This window comes from Cnephaeus nilssonii, assembly GCF_951640355.1.
Source record: "Cnephaeus nilssonii genome assembly, chromosome: 21".
NCBI classification, from domain to species: Eukaryota; Metazoa; Chordata; class Mammalia; order Chiroptera; family Vespertilionidae; genus Cnephaeus; species Cnephaeus nilssonii.
The window spans coordinates 14684227-14707040 of record NC_137092.1 but is presented as its reverse complement, the minus strand read 5'-3'; the positions used below and the strand labels follow the sequence as shown (position 1 = coordinate 14707040).

General features: G+C 39.5%; 1 protein-coding gene across 2 annotated transcripts in view; it reads left to right on the top strand.

Moving 5' to 3' along the window:
• Positions 1-22814, top strand: part of NUP210L (nucleoporin 210 like) — a 58419-nt gene that overhangs the window by 26383 nt on the left and 9222 nt on the right. For both annotated transcript variants that reach the window (XM_079761586.1, XM_079761585.1), the window contains exons 15-33: positions 1817-2038; positions 3114-3287; positions 4038-4230; positions 8436-8521; positions 8738-8842; positions 9135-9236; positions 10663-10791; positions 11339-11466; positions 12050-12182; positions 13355-13417; positions 13767-13946; positions 14318-14398; positions 14476-14607; positions 14968-15126; positions 16265-16356; positions 17433-17607; positions 20237-20412; positions 20954-21171; positions 21684-21820. In XM_079761586.1, the coding sequence (XP_079617712.1) occupies positions 1817-2038; positions 3114-3287; positions 4038-4230; positions 8436-8521; positions 8738-8842; positions 9135-9236; positions 10663-10791; positions 11339-11466; positions 12050-12182; positions 13355-13417; positions 13767-13946; positions 14318-14398; positions 14476-14607; positions 14968-15126; positions 16265-16356; positions 17433-17607; positions 20237-20412; positions 20954-21171; positions 21684-21820 (2685 nt within the window). The remainder of the gene's footprint in view (positions 1-1816; positions 2039-3113; positions 3288-4037; positions 4231-8435; positions 8522-8737; positions 8843-9134; positions 9237-10662; positions 10792-11338; positions 11467-12049; positions 12183-13354; positions 13418-13766; positions 13947-14317; positions 14399-14475; positions 14608-14967; positions 15127-16264; positions 16357-17432; positions 17608-20236; positions 20413-20953; positions 21172-21683; positions 21821-22814) is intronic.

Below are 22814 nucleotides of genomic sequence, written 5' to 3'. Positions count from 1 at the left end.
CTCTGTACGTTGCTTTTGGTGACACTCATTATACTCTTCACCTACTTCTAATCTGTCTTTACCAGACTCTGGGCTCCACCGTAGACAGGACGTTATTTTTTTAATTTTTAAATTATAGTTAACATTTAATATTGTATTAGTTTTAGGTGTGCAACAGTGATTAGATACTTACATGCAGGACCTTATTTCTACTACTACCGCCCAGTGTGCCAGCAATGAATACATGTTGAATTGCATTATATGTACATTATTTAAGACAATACTACCATCAGACATAGGAATGTTTCATTTTAATAGTAATTGATAATAAATATGACTGACTTGTTCAGGAAAGAAATATTAAAGCATCATTTGCTTACATTTTTAGAGTGATTGCTCCCACTCTGTACTTTATTTTGTGACTTAGTCACTCTTGTGGACACTGTGTTCCATACAAAAATAACCTACACTTTGAGAATACTTCATTCTCCTAAAACCCATTTCCTCATCCATAAATGGGATACAATTCCTCTGTATACGGGGATGAATAATACCTATCTTGACTACGTCTTAGGTGAGAAATCTATGAGACATAGGATGAGTGTATAGATGTATTATTTTTATATTTTAGGGCAGACTTCCTTTGATAGTTTAGTAAAATGTCCATTTTAAATGCTTATTCAGTATTTATTTAATACCTTTTATGTATACAACATAGTGTAAATTCCACTCAGGAATAGAAATTCTTGTTTTAAATTTGAACATAAAATGATTTTTTCTCTGAAGAAGTTTACATAACTAGAGAACTTAACTAGAGTTATTAAACTTATACATATGAAGCATTTGACACATTTAAATAGCATTAGGAGATGAATAAGTATACAAATGAATGGTAGAGATAAATACAGTTAGAGCTTAAAGGATGCAGAAGTGGATGTGGTCTGGAATAATTAAACATAAATTAATTGGTCAGGTGACACATGAGTGGCTTGAATGATAGGATCAAAATTAGTACAGAGGGCCCTAGCTGGTTTGGCTCAGTAGATAGAGCGTCGGCCTGCGGACTGAAAGGTCCCAGGTTCAATTCCGGTCAAGGGCACATGCCCGGGTTGCGGGCTCGATCCCCAGTAGGGGGCATGCAGGAGGCAGCCAATCAGTGATTCTCTCTCATCATTGATGTTTCTGTCTCCCTGTCCCTTCCTCTCTGAAATCAATAAAGAAATATATATTTAAAAAAAAACAAAAACAGAGAATTAAGGTTATGTGTTTGTGAACTTTCTGGCTTTAAAAAAAAAAATTAGTACAGAGGGCCCTAGTCTGTTTTGCTCAGTGGATAGAGCATCAGTCTGGTAAAAACAGATTTGAAGGGTCCCAGGTTTATTCCGGTCAAGGACACTGTCAAGGGCACATACCTTGGTTGCAGGCTCCTCCCTGGCCCGGGCCCTGGTAGGGGCCCCTGCAGGAGGCAACCAATCGATGTGTCTCTCTCATATTGATATTTCTCTCTGTCTTTCCCTTTCTCTTCCACTCTTTGTAAAAATCAATGGAAAAATATTCTTCGGTGAGGAGATAGATAGATAGATAGATAGATAGATAGATAAATTGAATCCAATGTTAAAAAAATTAGTACAGAGGAAAATGAAAGAAAAAAATTTTAAATAAAACAAATTAGTACAGAGGATGAGAAGTATTCAAAGTGAAGAGGCATTGTATATTATTTCATAGTTTGGGAATTAAGTCTAATGTCATTTCAGCATAGTAAAATAACCAGTTTTTTACTTTAGAAAATGCTGAATTCCCTAACCACTCAAGGATTAATTTCTTTAAATGTTGTCAGGCTGTAAACCCTGTGGAAGTGGCACTGGTGACATGGAATTCTGTGAAAGAAATGGTATTTGAAGGGGGCCCTCGTCCATGGATCTTGGAGCCCTCCCAGTTCTTTTTGGAGTTGACCACGGAGAAGACAGAGAAAATTGAAATAACGCAAGTCCGGCTGCCAGCTAAGAGAAAACAGAACCAGTATATCTACCGGGTGCTGTGCCTGGATTTAGGAGAACAAGTAGGAAAACGACCTTTTTCTAACATTTCTTTTAGCAATACTACTACAAATCTTTTGTACATCTAGCCATTCTTTTTCAGATTCTAATGGATTTAGTTATGGACTAGATAGGAAAATTCTAATTATTGATTAAAGGATCTTTTTTGTAAACTTTACTATCCTTTAAATATACCCAAAGGTTTTGATTTGCTCATCTGAGAATTCTAACAGTTCACTAACTAAGAGGTTCAAGATCTTTTTGTAGTAATGAGCTTATTTCAATTACTTTATCACTATAATTTATTTCCTTGTTGTCTAGACTAGAGAACATACGGTTTTTCACCTCCAAAGAATGCGAGGAAGGAAAATTTAGTGTCATCTATGGTTAGCAATTTTGAAGAAACAGGTCTGTGCTGATAAGAGTAACAAGTACCTTGCATTAGTTGAATTAGTCTTGATAATTTTTAGAAGTAGTGATGGATCCATCCACAGCTATGACCTGCTTCTATCAAAACCAGTAGCAAAGGTTTACAGTTTGACTAGTGTTGAGAATGCAGTGTATGACTGTGAAACACAGCCAGGCTAGCCAGCCTAACAGGGCTATCCGTGTAGGGTTTTAACTTAAGAACTGTGCTGTAATCAACGAGCTTCTTTATAATATCTCTAGTGAACTCTATTGTGTATATGACTAGCTGTTAGTAATTTCAGGCCTAATTACCCCCTTTTGAAGCTCTCTAGCTTCTTTTTGTTTCCTGATTCTGTTATTTATACTGCTACCAGAGACAAGTTAAAACAGAAATCAGTTTTTCTACTCTTTACCAACTAGTAACAAAATATTTGGTGGAGGAAAAAACTGAAGTAATTGGTCAGTTATATTTTTTAATATGCCTTTTGTTTTCAAATTTCCATAATACCCGTGTTTCTCTTAGCACTAGCACAGACAATTAAGAATTATAATGTCTTTTAAGGAATTTGCCTGATTATAATGTCCAAAGAGCTCTATACCAGAATTTGAATAATTCTAACACCTGTAGATGGACATAGCTGACATCAAGTGTCTACATACAATTATCCCTGCTCTGGTGTTTCCTTAAAGGTTCTGACATTTCGAATTGGAAATCACCCCGCTGTCCAGAACCCTAGTCCAGCTGTAGAGGCTGTGCAGGTACACTTCATATGTGCCCACCCTGCCAGCATGTCAGTAACCCCAGTATACACGGTGCCACCTGGTGCCCAGCCATGTCCTCTGCCACAGCACAACAAACAACTGGTGAGTAGAGTATTTCCAACTAGCATGGCACTTTGTCTTCCATGCTCTAGAGATAAATGGTCTGAAATAATCTTTTGTCGTATTAAAGTTAAGGCAATTGTTTTATTTGTTATTAATTCTCTGATAGTATCTGAGAAGTTATTGAACTAGGTTAGAAATGGCTACACTGAATGACACTTAGTACCTAGTGCTTATAGTACCAAGCCAGCTTGTAATTATTGGCAATAGACAATAACTTCTCTAAATAACTTCCAAATAGTTTTGCTAATTTCCTTCCCTGCCAAATCTTTTATTAGCATTATCAATAAGTAACAGAATTTACCTCTACTCCAAACCCATCATGAAGAATAATGATATGCAATAACATAGTTGGTAGGCAGGCAAGTTAGGAGAATGTTCTTATTCTTAGGAAATGCATGTGGAAATATTTAGGGGTAAAGTGCCATGATGCCTACATCATTTTGCAAAAAAAAAGAAGGAGGAGAAGGGTATGGAGGGATAAATAGTGGTGGAAAAAATAAATAGCTATTTTTAAAAAAGATACACAGGTAGGGTGAGAAAGTAGAGGGAGAAAAAGAAAGCAAATGGTGACTCCCCATGAAGTATGTGTAGGTATTAATTCTTCCAACATACCTGGAGGTTTGAAAATTGTCAAAGAATAAAATTGGGAGAAAACATGATCCCTAGCTTCAGGGTTTTCTTACCAAGCCTCTTAAGAAGTTGTTTTCTTTTCTTTTTATGTTAATGCAGATTCCTGTATCAAGCCTAAGGGACACAGTTCTGGAACTGTCAGTGTTTGATCAGCACAAAAGAAAGTTTGATAATTTCAGTTCACTAATGCTAGAATGGAAATCCTCAAATGAAACACTGGCTCATTTCGAAAATTATAATTCAGTAGAGATGGTAGCAAAGGACGATGGCAGTGGGCAGACCCGATTACATGGTATTGTGAAAATTTATGAACGATTTCATATGCCTGCTAAATGGTTCTGCATTAAATATTTCCTTGTGGGTGGTGGTTTGTTTCAGATTTTGTCATATCTCAACTTTCTTTCCTTTTATTTTGTTATTCCTCACCCCAGGATATTTTCCCATTGATTTTAGAGAGAGTGGAAGGGAGGGCAGGGAGAAAGAGAGAAAGATCTATGTGAGAGGGACACATTGATTGGTTGCCTCCTGCACATGCCTTGACTGGGGTCAGGGATCAAATCTGCAACCCAGGTATATGCCCTTGGCTGGGAATCGAACCTGTGACTCTTTGGGGCGCGGGCCAATGTTCTAACCATTTAGCACACCAGCCAGGGCTCAACTTTCATCTTTGATCATTTCATTTTTTTAAAAAGTAAAGGTAAATTTCCTTTTTTGAAAAGCTGTGGTCTAGGGTGCAATATTTCTCACAAGAACATAAAATTAAATTAATTTTAAAATGTATTGATTGCCTATAATTTGCCTAAGATTATGGAAATATTCATTTGCCAGCCAATAGGTATTGAATGGCTATTACATGTAAGACCATGTGCTAGGCACTTGGAGATATAGTGGTAAATGAAGCAGTCACAGCCTCTGCCTTCATAGAATTACAGTCTAATTGGTGAAGCCAGAATTTAAACATTGTATTTGTGTTATGTGTTTGAAGGACAAATATGGGGTGCTTTAAGAGCTTATAATAGGAGAACCTAACATAGTTTAGAACAGACTACCTTGAGAAAGTAACATGCTAAGACCTGAAGGGATGTTGAAAAGAGGAAATAGAAAGAATAAGCTGAATAAGGTAAGTGAGACTGACTTAAAGAGGCACTAGGTGAGGTGCAAGACGAGGTCCTGAGGGGGCAACAAGACCTCATGTGCAGTCTCTCATCAGCCTCTGCTTGTATCTGGTGGCCTACTCACCAAAGCTAGCCCCTTGGCCAAAAACAGAGTCAGGGTGGGTGAGGAGCACTCAAGGATATGGATACCAGCAGGCATGATTCACTGCAGGCAATTAATATAACAATCTACCTAAAATCAATCCCAGCCCTAGCCGGTTTGGCTCAGTGGATAGAGCATTGGCCTTCGGACCAAAAGATCCCAGGTTCGATTCCAGTCAAGGGCACTTACCTCGGTTGCAGGCTTCTTCCTGGACCAGGCCCTGGTTGGGGATCCAGCAGGAGGCAACCAATCAATGTGCTTCTCTCACATCGATATTTCTCTGTCTTTCCCTCTCTCTTCCACTCTCTCTAAAAATTAATGGAAAAATACCCTCAGGTAAGGATTAAAAAATATATAATAATAAAATAAAATAAATCCCCAAAGTGAAGAAGACAGTGGTACAAAAGAGTAACTTTTAGGTTTCTGGCATGAGCATTTGGATGGATTGTATAAGCATTCAGTGGAATAAGAAACAGCAGAGAAGGAGAACTAAGATTTAGCCTTTCCTTACCCACAGGAGCTTATATTCAGAACAAGTTTAAAAGCTTAGGTAAAGAATACAACATGATATTAATATATAGATAGCTCTATCGGTTTGGCTCAGTGGATAGAGCGTTGGCCTTCGGACTGAAGGGTCCCGGGTTCAATCTGGCCAAGGGCACATGCTCTGGTTGTGGGCTCAATCCCCAGTAGGGGACAAGCAGGAGGCAGCCAATCAGTGATTCTTTTTCATCATTGATGTTTCTATCTCTCTCCCTCTCCTTTCCTCTCTGAAATCAATAAAGAAACATATTTTTAAAAATACGTAGATAATACTATAACACTAATAGTATGATATAATTAGTGTAAAAAGTGGTAGAGAAGAAAGAGATGTCCCTTATACCCTATGACAATCAATTACTAAATACCATCATTGTTACCTTCTAAATATTTTTTTGTTTCATCCCTTCCTCTCTAACTTCATCATTGGTGTTCTTATCACCTCTATCCTGCACCACCACGGTGGCCTCCCAGTGACCTCATTTGGTACTGCTACTCTCCGACCTATCCTCCACATTACTGTCCAGATGGTCTTTCTAAAATGCAAATCTAGCCCTCGCCGGTGTGGCTCTGTTGGTTGAGTGTTGTTCCGTGCACCAAAAGGTCACCAGTCTGATCTCTGGTCAGGGCACATGCCCAGGTTGTGGGTTCAACCCCCCGTCGGGGTACGTGCAGGAAGCAACTGATAGCTGTTTCTCCCTCACACCGATGCTGCTCTCTCTTCCTCCCTCTCCCTTCTCCTCTCTAAAAATCAATAAAAACATATTTTTTAAAATGTGCTTTCTTCTTAAAAAACAAAAACAAATCTGAATCTCCCTCTTAAAATTCTTTTTTTGGCTACTGTTTACTGAGCTCTTCTGAAATGCCAGGTATAGCACTAACTGCTTCATATACATTTTCTCATGTAATCCTCATAACAACCATGAGAGACTGGCATTATAACCCCGATTTTTAAAGTTTATTCGTTCATCAAACATTTATTGCATTCTTCCTATATTCTAGGCACAGTGTTAGGCCCTGGGATTATAACAGTAAGGAGGTGAAGCAGTAAGCTCTCTGACATCAAAACTTGTACTCTTTTTATTTTTAATCCTCACCCAAGGACATATTTATTGATTTTAGAGAGAGGGGAAGGGAAAGAGAGAAAGAGAGAGAAAAGCATAAATCAGTTGCCTCCTCAGTGTGCCCTGACCCGGAATTAAACCCGCAGCCTAGGTAGGTGTCCTGACTGGGAATCGAAGTGTAAAAGATGACACTTAACCTACTGAGCCATACCGGCCAGGGCCAGCCTGTGCTCTTGACCCCTGACTATGCTGTCACCATATTGCCTTCAGGGACTCCCCATGTACCAGTATTTCAGGATAAAATTCATATGTTGCAGCTTAATATATTGACTCCTGCCTACTTTGGCTTCACTTATTACCATCCACATATACCCTTCATTTTTTTTCATATTCAACAACTTTAGATTCTTAACCATGACAAGCCTTGTCATACCTCTTTCCTTTGTATATGTTGTATGTTCTCTTTTCTTGCATCTTCACTGGGCTAACATCTTCCTCTCGTAATCTAGGAGTTTTCTGTCCCTCTGTATTCCCAATCTAAGGAAAACATTTCTTCTTTATGCTGTTCTGTATTCTGTATATGTGTGCTCTGTTCAGACTTCTATAATAGCACTTACCACACTGTATTGCAGTGGTTGGTTTCCCTCTCAGTTGCCTTTCTAAGCTGTAACTTTCTTGGAGGCAAAGATTGTGTTGTTTTCTTCATCTCTGTATCTTAATTACCTGGCATTCTATGTAGCATTTAGCAGGCCTTCAGTAAATCTTTGCTGAATGAATGAATGAATGTAACATCATCAGAAAGTGCTTCACAGATTTAGGAATGATGATCATGCATTGAGAATAAAATAATTGTCCTACATAAAGTGGCAGATTCATGTTAGTTAATTTTTTTTAAAAAAAGGAAAGCAAAAATAAAGCAGGGTCAGATTATAGAAGGCTTTAAAACTAGTTTAAGGAGTGAATTGTTCTAATAAGAAATAGCTATGTTAAATTTTTGAGTAAGGGATTGATATGACATTATATATACAAAACAGTTTAAAAGAGTTTTAGGTCCCACTTCATTTCTCACTTCCATTTTTAATGTTTGTATTATTGATTTTAGAGAGGGGAAGGGAGAGAGAGAGAGATAGAAACATGTATGAGAAACATCAGCATCAATCGGCTGCCTCCGGCATGCCCCCTGCTGGGGATCAAGCCCAGGCATGTGCCCTGACGGTGAATCAAACCTGCCACCTCCTGGTGCACGGGTCTATGCTCAACCACTGAGCCATACCAGCGGGGCTCAATTCCGTTTTTAAATCAAACAAAAAATTTTTCTCCTACATTGTTGTCAGCCTATTTTTGTACTCACAGACCATCAGAGCTGGAAAGCATTTTCGATTTTGCCTGGCCTAATTCCTCATTTAATAAAGGAACTGAGAAATTAAGTGGTTGCCCAGGGTCACATAGGAATATAGTGGCAGATTCAACACAAAAACCCAGTTTTTTGATTCTTGTGTGCTTCCCCATTCAGTGTTTTTTTCTCCCTGTAACAAAACACTGTTTGAAATAAATTAGGGTAGAGTTTGGTTTTCTGGAGACGCTTTTGTATTTTACATGTTATTGTCTCACAGAATATTTTTCTGCACGTCTCTAGGTCATCAGATCCTTAAAGTACATCACATAAAAGGGACTGTACTCATCGGAGTCAATTTTGTAGGCTATTCAGAAAAAAGTTCAAAGGTAATGGAGATTGTTATATAAGAAATATAAATTAAATAACTGAACTTTCAGGTTCTTCTTTAAAAGTTGTTTGTAACTGATATAAATCTGGGAACTGTGTATGTACCTCTATGCTTCTGTTATCTTTGGCACTTGAAAGAGTACTGGGATCTTTTTTCACCGAGTTGAGGAATCAAAAGTTTATATTCACCTTTGTGGCTCTTACTATATTTCTAGGTTCTTTCCAACTTGCCCATATCTGCAGCCGTGGAGCTGCTCCTGGTGGATGATGTAACTGTGTTGCCTGAGAACGCCACCATCTACAACCATCCAGATGTGAAGGTAGAAGATGTATTTGGTCTAATTAAATGGAATCATATTGGATGGGAGAGTACTAGGTTATTAAGGTTAACAGTATAACAATAAAAAAGCTCACTTATGTGTTTAAAATCATGGCTATACATATACATACATTGTAATTAACTACAATATCCTTAGGAGTTATACTTTAATATTCATATTTTGGTTTTGGTCCATTAATCACATATTCTTTCTTAGGTAGATAGAAGCTATTTTCTTTTAATTATTTATAAACCAAAGGGAATGGAATATTGTTTGCCTGATTTTTCCATAGGAAATATTTAGCCTTGTGGAAGGGTCTGGTTATTTTTCGGTCAACAGCAGTGAGCAGAACATTGTCACCATCACTTACATGGAAGCAGAAAGCTCTGTGCAGGTGAGTGCTAGAGACATTCCCAGACTGATGGTCTCGGGTCAGAGCCGCTCTTAGGAGAATGATTGGAAAAATTCCATTGTGTGTTTCAAACCAGCTACAAAAATAACATTTGTTTCTTTTTCTTTTTTTAACCTATATAGACTCTTCAGCCAAAAAATGAGGGTTGTTTTATTTTTTTAACTAGCTGCAATACTGGACAATTGTTGGTTCTGGTTGAGCTGAGACATTATATTTATAAGATTTCCATTAAAAGAAGGTTAATTTCTATAAATGGGTAATTATGCTATTGACCATATAACCTGAGTATAGGTGCTTTTAGACAGGATATAACAACTCAAGATTTTAAGCTGACTTCATAGCCAATATGCCAAGGGATTTGCTTTTAGTTGACTTATAAAAAAAATAATACTTTATATTGCCCTAGCCGGCTTGGCTCAGTGGCTAGAGCATCAACCTGCGGACCAAAGGGTCCCAGATTCACTTCCGGTCAAGGGGACATACCTTGGCTGCAGGCTCCTCACTGGACCAGGCCCTGGTAGGGTCTCATGCAGGAGGCAACCAATCGATGTGTTTCTCTCACATCGATATTTCTCTCTGTCTTTCCCTCTCTCTCCCACTCTCTAAAAAGCAATGGACAAATATCCTCAGGTGAAGATTTTCAAAAAAAGGTAATACCTTACATTAACATATGCTCATATTTTCTTTCCTTCTAAGAGCTCAAAAGAATTTAACTTACTTTAGTCATAATGTTTGTCATTAAGAGGAGAGATTGAGGCACCATGTGCAGGCAGAGGATGTGAAAACATGCTGTAGGAAAGAAGGAAAGACAAAGGATCCGTCTGCCCAGTGCTTTCTCCCTCACTGACAACTGCAACATTCATGGACTTGACTTTCTTCATAAAGTCCTTTCCCTGTTCATAATTAAGAGGCTGGACCTGTATGTTGGATTCTGCTTGAATTTAACCAACTTAAATTCTGCTTTTTATCAGTTAATAATTGTTAAGGGTCCATATTTTGCCATTAACTGAAACATCACATTAAGTGTATATATTGTGCTATGTCTGAAATATGTAATGTGACCTCTCAAAGTTCCCATCACAAAGAAAATAAGGTATTATATTTTCTGCTTTTGATGAAAATAGTTGCCATGCTCATTGTGGCTCAGTGGGTTGGGCATTGTCCTATGCACCAAGAGGTTGCCAGTTCGATTTCCAATCAGAGCACTTGCTCAATCCATGTTAGGGGGCGTGCAGGGGGCAGCCAATCGATGTTTCACTATCACATCATTGTTTCTGTCTCTCTCTCCCTCTCCCTTTCTCTCTCTCTCAAATTCAATTTAAAAATCGTTCAGAAAAAGAAATTGTTGCCATAATTATGTTTGGACCATGTTTGCTTCTTTACCCACCTACCATCTTCTTCCTTCTAGGTAGTTCCAATACATCCTGGATTTCTCACCTTGGAGGTCTATGATCTGTGCTTGGCTTTCTTGGGTCCAGCACTGGCCCACCTCAGGGTGTCAGACATACAAGAGCTGGAGCTTGATCTGATTGATAAGGTGAGAAATATGTGCTTTATCTCATAAATGAAACAGGCTTCATTTTCATTCTCAAACATCACTTAATATAGTCTCTGCTCAACTACTGTGTGTGTATATACCAGGATCTTTGGTAATGTTATTGGAAAAGCTGCCCTTAGAGAACAACATTCTGCCCTGACCGGTTTGGCTCAGTGGATAGAGCATTGGCCTGCGGACTGAAGGGTCCTGGGTTTGATTCTGGCCAAGGGCACATACCTTGGGTTGCAGGCACATCCCCAGTAAGGGGGTGTGCAGGAGGCAGCCGATCGATGTTTCTAACTCTCTATCCCTCTCCCTTCCTCTCTGTAAAAAATCAATAAAATATAAATTAAAAAAAGATTGTTAAAAAACCAAGTAAACAAAAATAAACATGGTGAAGATAAATACAGTATACATAGATTAGTCTTGTTTGAACAAAGGCTGACCAGGAACATTCAGCATGAAAAGTTTGCCCCCTCTAAGATTTAGACTGTCCTTGATGAATGCGACACCTCTACTGAAATGACCTCTTTTTAAAAACCATCAGGTTGAAGTAGGTAAAAACGTGTTAGTAACTGTGAGGGTTCTTGGCTCTTCCAAACGCCCATTCCGAAATAAATACTTCAGAAACATGGAGCTCAAACTGCAGCTGGCGTCTGCCATTGTCACCCTGACGTGAGTACCGTTTCAGTACTTCTTTCTCCCTGTGCTTCACATCTTGACACTCTCCTTCCTGGTAACCTGGTAACCCGAGGTTATTTTAGATTTTCCTCTTTCCCTTTTTGTCACAGTACCTTTCGGCCCTTACTCTCTTCCCATATTCAGACGTCTTATTTGAGGGTCAAAATCATGAGTCTCAATCGTTTTTCCATTTTATGACCCTTCTCCCGGGGTGATATCCTTTTGGGGTGCTTCTATCTAGAGGACCTTCAGAAATCTATTTAGAAGCAGAGGCACTAGTGTACCCGCCTGTGAAAGGGGAACTGCAGGTATTCCAAGGCGGTTTGGTACTTGCGGGTTTTGCCAGTCTGTGTTTATATTGCCCTATTCCTTTGGCGCCTTAGAACAAGTGTTTTGCCTTCAGGAGATTCCTGCCATGGCCACCAACTGGGTCTTGACTTTGGAAATTTATTTTCTGGCAGTTCCCTCTAACCAGAGTTAAAATGAGCAGAAAATGTTAAGCGTCTTTAGAAAGCTGCATAACTGGCCACTCTTAAAACCAAATCTTTCTCATCTAAAAATACATGGGTCTTTGCAGGCTAATGGAGGAACAGGACAAATACTCTGAAAATTATATCCTTCGAGCTGTCACTGTTGGGCAAACCACACTTGTGGCTATTGCTAGGGACAAGACGGGGAGAAAATTCACATCAGCTCCTCGGCAAATTGAAGTAAGAAAATTACCTCATTCAAAATTGATACTTCATCTTATTTAGCATTATTTATCTTTCTGTTTAGTTTGTACGAGTTGAAAATCATTTAACTGAAAAAAAAATGTAGTTGTCTAACTTTTGCAACAATATGTGGTTTGTTTGTGTGTTTTTTGTATAAAAATAACACACTTCTTGTAGAAATTGGAAAGCACAAAAAATATAAAGACCCAGAATGAAAATCACCTATAATTCCACTAGAGTAAATTATTTTTAAGATTTCAGTGTATTTCCTTCACCTTTTAAAAAATATATTTTTATTGATTTCGGAGCTGGACAGAGAGATAGGAACATCAATGATGAGAGAGAATCATTGATTGGCTGCTTCCTGCATGCTCCCTACTGGGTATCATGCCTGCAACCCGGGCATGTGCCCTGACCGGGAATCGAATGGTGAACTCCTGGCTCATAGGTCAATGTTCAACCACGGAGCCACACTGGCCAGGCTATTTCCTTCACTTTTTCCCTTACACTTACTTTAACATGGATGAATCATACACTTTTTTCATCTTAATCTTCTATCAAAAGTATTTTTTATGTGCTTAAAAGTAATTTTTGGGCCCTGACTGGTCTGGCTCTGTGGATAGAGCATCGGCCTGGGGACTGAAGGGTCCCGGGTTCGATTCCAGTCAAGGGCACATGCCTGGTTGCGGGCTCGATCCCCAGTAGGGGCGTGCAGGAGGCAGCCAATCAATGATTCTCATCATTGATGTTTCTATCTCTCTCTCCCTCTCCCTTCTTCTCTGAAGTCAATAAAAATATATTTTAAAAAAAGTAATTGTTGGCCATTTGTTGATAAGTGTTGAAGCTGGGTAATAGGTACCTGAGAATTCTTTATATGTTTGAAAAAAAATGTTAAAAAAAAAGATAATTGTAAACATAATTTTAATGGCGAGTTTTGTTCCAATGAGTGGATATGTAATAACTTATTTAGCATTCTCATTTAAGTAATTTATAATTTTTGCTATTATAAATAAAAGTTGAATTTATAAGTAAATACATGTCTTTGTATATTTTGTATATAACTTTATTATACATAATTAGGGTTTTCCCCTTAGAATAAGCTGCATGATCATTTGTTTTGAAATTGACTCTAGTTAATCACTATAATCCTTTTCGTTTTCTCCTTCAAGGTGTTTCCTCCATTCAAACTTGTTCCAGAGAAAATGACACTGATTCCAACCAACATGATGCAGGTGATCTTAAAGACAAAAAAATAAGATTTACCCTTTCTCCTCATCCCACCTCTGCCCATCCCAACATATACACACACCTCTTCTTATTGGCCTCCTCTTGTCTACTCCCAGCCAAGTACAATAGGGTCTGATAAAGAAGAACATTAGTATTTTTCCTGTTCCACAATGAACTACCTTTTAGAATCCCATTGGTCATCTGCAACACTTCATTTCTTCTGCATTTGAGTTGATGTGGAATATAGGGCGGTGGGAGAAGATGAAGAAGTCCAGTTGTTTGGACAAAATGTTGGGAACAAAGATGTGACTTCTCCCCATGTTTCAGGAATTCACTGGTGTGTTTAAATTCCAGGTAATGTCTGAAGGTGGCCCCCAGCCCCAATCTATCATTCACTTCTCCATCAGTAATCAGACTGTGGCTGTTGTTAATAGGAGGGGGCAAGTTACAGGGAAGGTGGTTGGCACAGCTGTGGTCCATGGCACCATCCAGACAGTGAATGAAGATACTGGCAAAGTCATTGTGTTTTCCCAGGTATTGGTTCTTGGTTCTTCTCTGCTTCTACTCTTCCATCTGGGAACCATACTGGGAGATGAGGGAAGGGAGTAATGATGAGGAGGGTGTTACCAGCCCTGAAAAATGTTTTTAGTCCCTTCATCTGGCATGCTTTTAACCTGCCTGGCATGGGGAATATGTGATCTTTAGTGAAAAACAGAGTAATTGGCGTTGTTATAATATCCATGAGGAATTATTTAAAGAGCAAAACCAAACATAGTATGGCATGTTTTTGTTGTTGTTGTTGAATGCCCCAAACAACAACAAACCAACTAGTTATCATAAGCATCTCTGTCCACCCCACAGACACTCCCTCTTAGCCTAAACTGGTTCTCCTTCCTGTTGAGCAGGATGAAGTGCAGGTTGAAGTTGTTCAGCTAAGGTCTGTTAGGATCCTTGCAGCTGCAACTCGACTTATCACAGCTACTGAGGTCAGTATGATGACTCTGTTCTGGGCTCATTATTTTGATAATGCCAGTTATGACACAAAACAATTTTTTCTTTCCAGATGCCAGTTTATGTCATGGGAGTGACCAGTACCCAGACCCCTTTCTCCTTTAGCAATGCCAACCCTGGGCTCACATTCCACTGGTCCATGAGCAAAAGGGAGGTATTGGATCTAGTGCCCAGGCATTCAGAGGTATGAATTTATCTGTTTAGTATATTACATTAGGGATCTTGATATTAAGTTTTTCATCATAAGTTTTAGACTGAGTCACTTTCTTCATTTTCATTCTCCTCCTATCAATGAATTGACTCCAGATAACTTAAGAATCTTACAGAGGTGTGCCAGAACTAATTGAGCAATGCAAGCGGAGGTTTCTCTAGGGGTGACTCTGTTGCTAAGAATGTGAAAGGAAGTAACTATGAAAATAAGCTCTGGTACTCTGGTTCTTCTAGATGGCTACTTCCAATCTACATTTTCCTTATTGTTACAACAGAGAGAGAAGGGCACAATGTTTATTCATGAATATTTCTTAATCCACCCCTCATTGTGTAGGTTTTTCTACAGCTCCCAGTAGAGAATAACTTTGCCATGGTTGTCCACACAAAAGCAGCTGGTCGGACCAGTATCAAAGTCACTGTCCGCTGTATGAACAGCTCTTCTGGGCAGTTTGAGGGAAATCTGTTGGAACTGTCTGATGAAGTTCAGATCCTGGTAAGGGCCCCAACCTAAATCCTGTTTTTGTATATTAAGGAGAAAAAGGTTATATTTGCTTTATCATCCATGAAGAGCTTAGCCTGAATAGAGGTAGAGAAACGGCTAGAGGGATCCCTAGAACAGGTTTATAATTTCTAGATCTTTTGTCATTTCTGCTAATTGCCTCTATATAAGTATTGACATTAGAAACTACACACTCCTCTCAACTCCCCATGCAATGGACACAGGATATGAACACCATAATAACTAAAGAGGGATTCATTTCTGAGCCATTCTGCCTAACATAGATATTGAGATACAGTCCACTTAGCTATATTCATAGGTAGAATGAAAACTAATCCTAACTTCTGGTAAGGTGTAGAGTATGAATAGTTCCTACAGATGTTCTCAAGCTGAAAGCTAAATGGCCCTATTGCTTTTAAAATTCAAAAGAAAAATTTATCATTTTGTGAAGCAAATAAATTTTTCTCCCTCTAAATATGGGACTGATATTTTCTTTTTCTTTTTTCTCCTTTATTTTGGCTTTTGTTCTCTGATTCAGTGAGACATAGAGGAAAGAGCACTTTACTAGGTGGAAAGCCTGAATAATGTTCCTTGCTAATTTAATATAGATTCTTTGTTCTCAAATCTCTTTTCAGTTTATAGGAGCTAAATTAGAAATTTCAAAATTATTTTATACCTTATATCTAAGTAATACAGAGGAAGTAATAATGTAAACTTGAAGTAAGCCTAATATTAGGTTATATGGTCTAGAATACCTAGATACATCTTCTTAAAAAATATTTTTTTATTGATTTCAGAGAGGAAGGGAGATGGAGAGCAAGATAAAACATCAGTGATGAGAGAGAATCATTGATCAGCTGCCTCCCGCACACCCCACACCAGGGATCGAGCCTGCAACCCGGGCATGTGCCCTGACTGGGAATCGAACCATGATCTCCTGGTTCATAAGTCAACACTCAACCACTGAGCCATGCCAGCTGAGTATAGAATACCTAGATACATTTTAAGAGTATTGTGGAACATTAGGCTAAATTGAAGTTAGGCAGACTTATTTGTAGTTGTCCATATGTGAATAAAGGTCATCATTTATCTTTTCCAGATATGATAAAAAATAATTTATTTCTCATTATAGGTATTCGAAAAACTCCAAGTTTTTTATCCAGAATGCCAACCTGAGCAAATTCTAATGCCCATGAATTCTCAACTGAAACTTCATACCAACAGGTAAGAATAATAGAGGCCAGGTTCTAACTTCACCTTCAGTAAAACATTGCACATGGAAAGAACTATATTGCTTTCTAGGTGATTTTCCTAATGCACAAATAATTTTATTTTTGGTGAAGTTCACATAACATACAATTAACCATTTTAAAGTGTACAGGTCAGTGGTATGCAGTACATTCACAAAGTGTGCAGCCATCACCTCTGTCTAGTTCTAAAACATTTTTGTTGTCACAAAAGGACACCATACCCATTAATAGTCACTTCCCATCTCCCCTCATCTTAGCCCCTGGCAACCAGCTGTCTCTATGAATTTAACTATTCTGAATACTTCCTACAAATGGACTTACACAATATGTGACCTTTGTGTTGGCTGCTTTCAGTTAACATAGTATTTTCAGGGTTCTTCCATGTTATAGCATATATCATAACTTCATTCTTTTTATGAGTAAATAATATTCCATTGTATGGATTTAACATTTTGTTCGTCCATTCATCCATTGATGGACATTTTGGTTGTTTTCATCTTTGGCTGTTGGGAATAGTGCTATGAACATTCATGTACAACTATTTGTTTGAATACCTGTTTCAATCCTTTTGTTTCAGTTATTTTGGCTGAGTAATTTTTAATGATAAACATATAATAGAATTTGATTTTTTTTAAAAGATAAGCATAGTCCTGGATGGTGTAGCTCAGTTGGTTGGAGTGTCATCTCTTGCACTAAAGGGTCGCAGGTTCGATTCCCAGTCAGGGCACAAACCAAACTGTGGGTTTAATCCCCAGTCAAATGTGTATGGGAGGCAACCAACCTCCTGACTGATGTTTCTCTCTCACATTAATGTTTCTTTTCCTCTCCCCCTTCTTCTCTCTCTAAAATCAATAAGAACATATCCTCGGGTGAGGATTAAAAAAAAAAAAAAAGATAAGCATATCCAAAGCAGACTTTTACCTGAGGAACAAAGAAGCACACAATATAGAGAATGACAAACAGTTTCCTCAGAGTAATCCTGGCAGTCTCTACTCCTTTCTGGTCAAACAGAGTCTCCAAGAGATGCCACTTGCTCTATTTGTTCCCTAGGGAAGGGGCTGCCTTTGTGAGTTCCCGTGTTCTCAAGTGTTTCCCTAACTCATCCGTCATTGAGGAGGACGGTGAAGGGCTCCTGAAAGCTGGTTCCATTGCAGGTACTGCCGTGTTGGAAGTTACTTCTGTAGAACCTTTTGGAGTCAACCAAACAACCATAACTGCAGTTCAGGTGAGTTCAGGCACTTACTAGAAATGAATAAATGAATGAATGAATGAATGAATGAATGAATGAATAAATAAATAAAGTAAAAGGAATACTATGGCCTTAACAGGCAGATTTCCTTTTTTAAGAATTAGAGACTTCTCAGGAAGTCAGAAATGAACTATAAGGTAAGAGATAATCTTGACATGATTCTAAACCATCAAATTAAAGTGAACTTTAGCCCTAGCCGGTTTGGCTCAGTGGATAGAGTGTCAGTCTGCAAACCGAGGGGTTCCGGGTACGATTCCGGTCAAGGGCATGTACCTTGGTTACAGGCTCCTCCCTGGCCCAGGCCTTGGCCGGGGTATGTGCAGGAGGCAACCAATTGATGTTTCTCTCACATCGATATTTCTCTCTGTCTTTCCCTCTGTCTTCCATTCTTTCTAAAAATCAATGGAAAAATATCCTTGGGTGAGGATTTAAAAAAAAAGTTAAAGTGAACTTTAGAGTCCTTGTTATCTTGTTATAGCCTCAACTTGGTATGATTGTCTTCTGAACAGCTTGGGCAAGAAGGTTGGTATGGGAGAAGTGTAGAACTATTGCTTTCAAAAGTAGGCTTTGTTTTCGGAATAAAAAAAAATTAGAATTAGATAATCCCTCAGAGGTAAGTTAGTCTAACACACACATCAGAACAGAACTGCCACCATGACTGTGGGCAAGAGCAGCAAGATGCTGCAGCACAGCGGCTACAGGATGAGGTGCATCCTGCAAGACAGTCATATCTTCATTGGCACCTTCAAGGCTTTCGACAAGCATATGAATTTGATCCTATGTGGTTGTGATGAATTCAAGAAGATCAATCCAAAGAACTCCAAACAAGCAGAAAGAGGAGAGAAGCGGGTCCTCAGTCTAGTGCTGCTTCGAGGGGAGAAGCTGGTCTTGGTAACAGTAGAGGGATCTCCTCCCAAAGATACTGGCATTGCTGGAGTGCCACTTGCTGGAACTGCTGGGGGCCCAGGGATCAGCAGGGCTGCTGGCAGAGGAATTGCAGCTGGTGTTTCCATGCTGCAGGACTTGCTGGGCCAGTTCATGGGGTTGTGGACCATGCCAACTGGGCCCCCTACCCCGGAAATGTGGCCACCAAGGCCCTAGACTCATCTTGGCCCCTCTCATCTCCATGTGTTTCCCCAAAGACTGTACATAGCCTTTTTTTTTTCCTTGTGGCCTGTGAAACAAATTTATAATGTACTTTTTTTTAATCCTCACTCTAGGATATTTCATTCATTCATTCATTCTTTCATTCATTCATTTATAGAGAGAGAGGAAGGGAGGGAGAGAGGAAAAGAGAAACCAGGAATCGAACCTGAGACCCTTTGGTGCCTGGAATGACACTCTAATCACTTAGCCATACCGGACAGGGCTACAATAAACTTTTTTGTTCTTGTTAATTCTCACCCAAGGATATTTTTTCATTGATTTTTAGAGAGTGGAAAGGAAGGGGAGAGACAGAGAGAAGCATCAATCAATGTAAAAGAGACACATCAATTTGGTTGCCTCCTGTATGTGCCCCGACCAGGGCCAGGAATGGAGCCTGCAACCAAGGTGTGTGCCCTTGATTGGACACAAAACTAGGACCCTTCAGTTCATGGTCTGACACTCTATCACTGAGCCAAACTGGTTAGAGCTAAACTTTTTTTTTTTAAATATGTTTTTATTGATTTCAGAGAGGAAGGGAGAGGGAGAGATAGAAACATCAATGATGTGAGAGAATCTTCAATTGACTGGCTCCTGTATGCCCCCTACTGGGATGGAGCCTGCAACCCAGGCATGTGCCCTGACTAGGAATGGAACTGTGAGCTCCTGGTTCATAGGTCGATGCTCAACCACTGAACCATGATGGCCAAGCAAAGCTGAACTTGTCTTGTTATCACAGCTTATTTCTTACAGTGTAAAAAAACAAATTATACTATTCTTTTTTTTTTTTAATATATTTTATTGATTTTCCACAGAGAGGAAGGGAGAGGGACAGAGAGCCAGAAACATCGATGAGAGAGAAACATCGACCAGCTGCCCCCTGCACACCCCCCACCGGGGACGCGCCCGCAACCAATGCACATGCCCTTGACCGGAATCGAACCTGGGACCCTTCAGTCCGCAGACCGACGCTCTATCCACCGAGCCAAACCGGCCTCGGCAAATTATACTATTCTTAATAATTATTTAACAATATTGAGCACTCTGCACAAAATAAATTACAATTCTTTCCTCAAAAAGCTTCACATTCCCACAGCTTTAATAATTAAAAGCCATTTCCTATACTGTCATATTGGTCACTCTGATTTAAGTCATCTTAAATCAAGAGCTAATTATTTCATATGAAAGAGGGGCACATTTTTTATCATCTATAATAATAAAAGCATAATATGCTAATTAGACCAGATGACCTTCTGGACAAAGCCAGGGCTGGAGGGAAGCCCGGGTCCCAGGTGTCTGCCGGCGGCTGGAGGGAAGCCGATGCCGGCAGTTGGGGGAAGGAAGGCCTACTCTTGCACGAATTTTGTGCACCGGGCCTCTAGTTGATTATCAATCTGAGAATAGGGACACAACTCCTCTCCAATGCATCCTTCTCTGTACCAGTGGGCTGTGTCTCCCACAGGTAGCTCCAGTGACATACCTGCGAATGAGCAGCCAACCCAAGCTGTACACGGCCCAAGGAAGGACCCTATCAGCCTTTCCGCTGGGCATGTCTCTCACCTTCATTGTCCAGTTTTATAACAGCATCGGAGAGAAATTCCACACACACAACACCCAGCTTTATCTGGCTCTGAACAGGTATGGAAGTCAATGACCCTATGGTAGGAATTCTTGCAGATTAGGCTAGTATTATATAGCAGTTCCAGTAAATTGCTCTCATGTTCTGCACTTGGAATCTGATCTTTGTTTCTTTCATGACAATGGGAAAAGACCAGAATAGTTATTAGTTGTTCAACGAAGAAAAATATCAGGATATTTTGAATCTGTCAAGTCCTAGTTCACAGAAACCTTCCATATGGAGCTAATTGGAATATTATCAAAAAGTCACACTGAAAAAAAAGTTTAATTAAAAAAGAAAAAAAGCCTTACTGTGCACTATATAGTGGTAGTGAAGGTAATAGACTGATCTCTGGCCCTTGATTGCTTTCTCTCCATTGTAGAATTCCTTCTGAACTTTTGTGCTGTTGAATACAATGTAACTAGAGGCCCAGTGCACGGTCGAGGGGACAACTTGCATACTACGCTTTCATTATATAGGATAGGATAGGGTCTGTTCCCAGAACTCTTTTCTAACTGTTGTCCCTTTTCAGAAATTCCTACTTTTCATATCTCCTTTCAGAGATGACCTACTACTTATTGGACCAGGGAATAGGAACTATACTTACGTGGCCCAGGCTGTGAACAGAGGGGTGACACTTGTGGGGCTCTGGGATCGGAGACACCCAGGCATGGCAGATTACATTCCTGTCGCTGTCGAGCACGCCATTGAGCCAGACGCCAAGCTCACCTTTGTTGGAGATGTCATCTGTTTCAGTACTCACCTCCTCAACCAAAATGGTCTGGAAACCTTCCTTTCGTAACCTCACAACTGATGGTTACAAAGCAACTCATCCCTCAAAGGATTTCTTTCCAAATATCTAAATTCTGAAAGTATTTTTATGCATTTTATTATTTTTCATGTTAACTGATAATTCTCAGTTCAATGCCCATTTCTCTCAATAACCAGCCATCAGAAGTCAGCAGTTATATTTATCAAATGCCTATTGAATGCATAGCTCTATGTGATGTATTATGTAGACAGTGTAGGGTACTGTGCCTTCTCCTCCATTTCCAGCTTCTGAAGGAGGGTAAATGCTTAGCTGAAGAGCAGTAAAGGATGAAATAAAAGTAAGGAAAGGACAATAAGGCTTTAGTTCTAAGTTATCCTCAAAGCTCGGTGTTCCTGTTGGATGGGAAGAGAGATCTATATGCTTTAAGGGTCTACTGATTTGGAGTCTGAGTAAGATTAAAGTGACCATCAATTTATGTCAAAAGGTTGCAGCAAAGTGCTTTTTCTTATCCTTTCCTAGGTGAACCTGGGATATGGATGATTTCTACTGACAATATTCTACAAACAGACACTGTCACTGGGGTAGGAGTGGCCCGGAGTCCAGGAATAGCAACAATCTTTCATGACATCCCAGGACTGGTGAAAACATATCGAGAGGTAAACTTAACAATACCAGGATTGAAGAGATAAGGGTGTCTATTTCTATAAATGGAAATATGCATATAAAAAAGAAATACAGTCACATATCAGATATAAAAAGAGCCAACAAGCTTTATTGGGATATAAAGGGAAACAGTAATAGGATTCTTTCTTTTTAACTTTTTTAAAAATATATTTTTATTGATTTCAGAGAGTGAGAAAGAGGGAGAGAGAGAGAGAAACATCAATGATGAGAATCACTGATCAGCTGCCTCCTGCACACCCCCTACTGGGAATCGAGCCCGCAACCCGGGCATGTGCCCTTGACCGGAACCTAACCCGGGACCCTTTAGTCCACAGGCCGATGCTCTAGCCACCAGGCCAAACTGGCTAGGGCAGTATTAGGATTCTTAACCAGAAGAATGCCTTGTCTGACTTACATTTTAATATATCACTGTGACCTCTGGTTGGTACTAAACTGTAGGGGCTAGGGTAGAAGCTGAGAAACCAGTTGGAAGAGTATTAGTGCAGTAAACCAGGTGATTTATGATGGTGGATCAGGGTGGTAATAGAGGAGGTAATGAGAAGTTAATCAGATTCTAAATATATATTATAGGTAGAGCCAATAGAATTTCCTGACAGATTAACATGTAGAGTGTGAGACAGTCAAGAATGACTTAAGGCCCTGGCCAGTGTGGCTTAGTTGGTTAGGCGTCATCCCATGCACCAAGAGGTTGCTGGTTCCATTCCTGGTCAGGGCACATGCCCAGGTTGTGGGCTTGATCCCCAGTAGGGGGCGTGCAGGAAGCAGCCTATGGATGTTGGACTGTTACATCAATGTTTCTCTCTTCTCCCTTCCTCTCTTCCTAAAAATCAATTAACTATTCTTTAAAAAAAAAAAAAATGACTTAAGGTTTTTGATTGAATAATTAAAAGGTCAAAGTTGCCATCAACTGAAATGTGGAATCTGAATGGAATAGCTTTGGAGAGAAGGTCAGTCTGTTTTGGACAT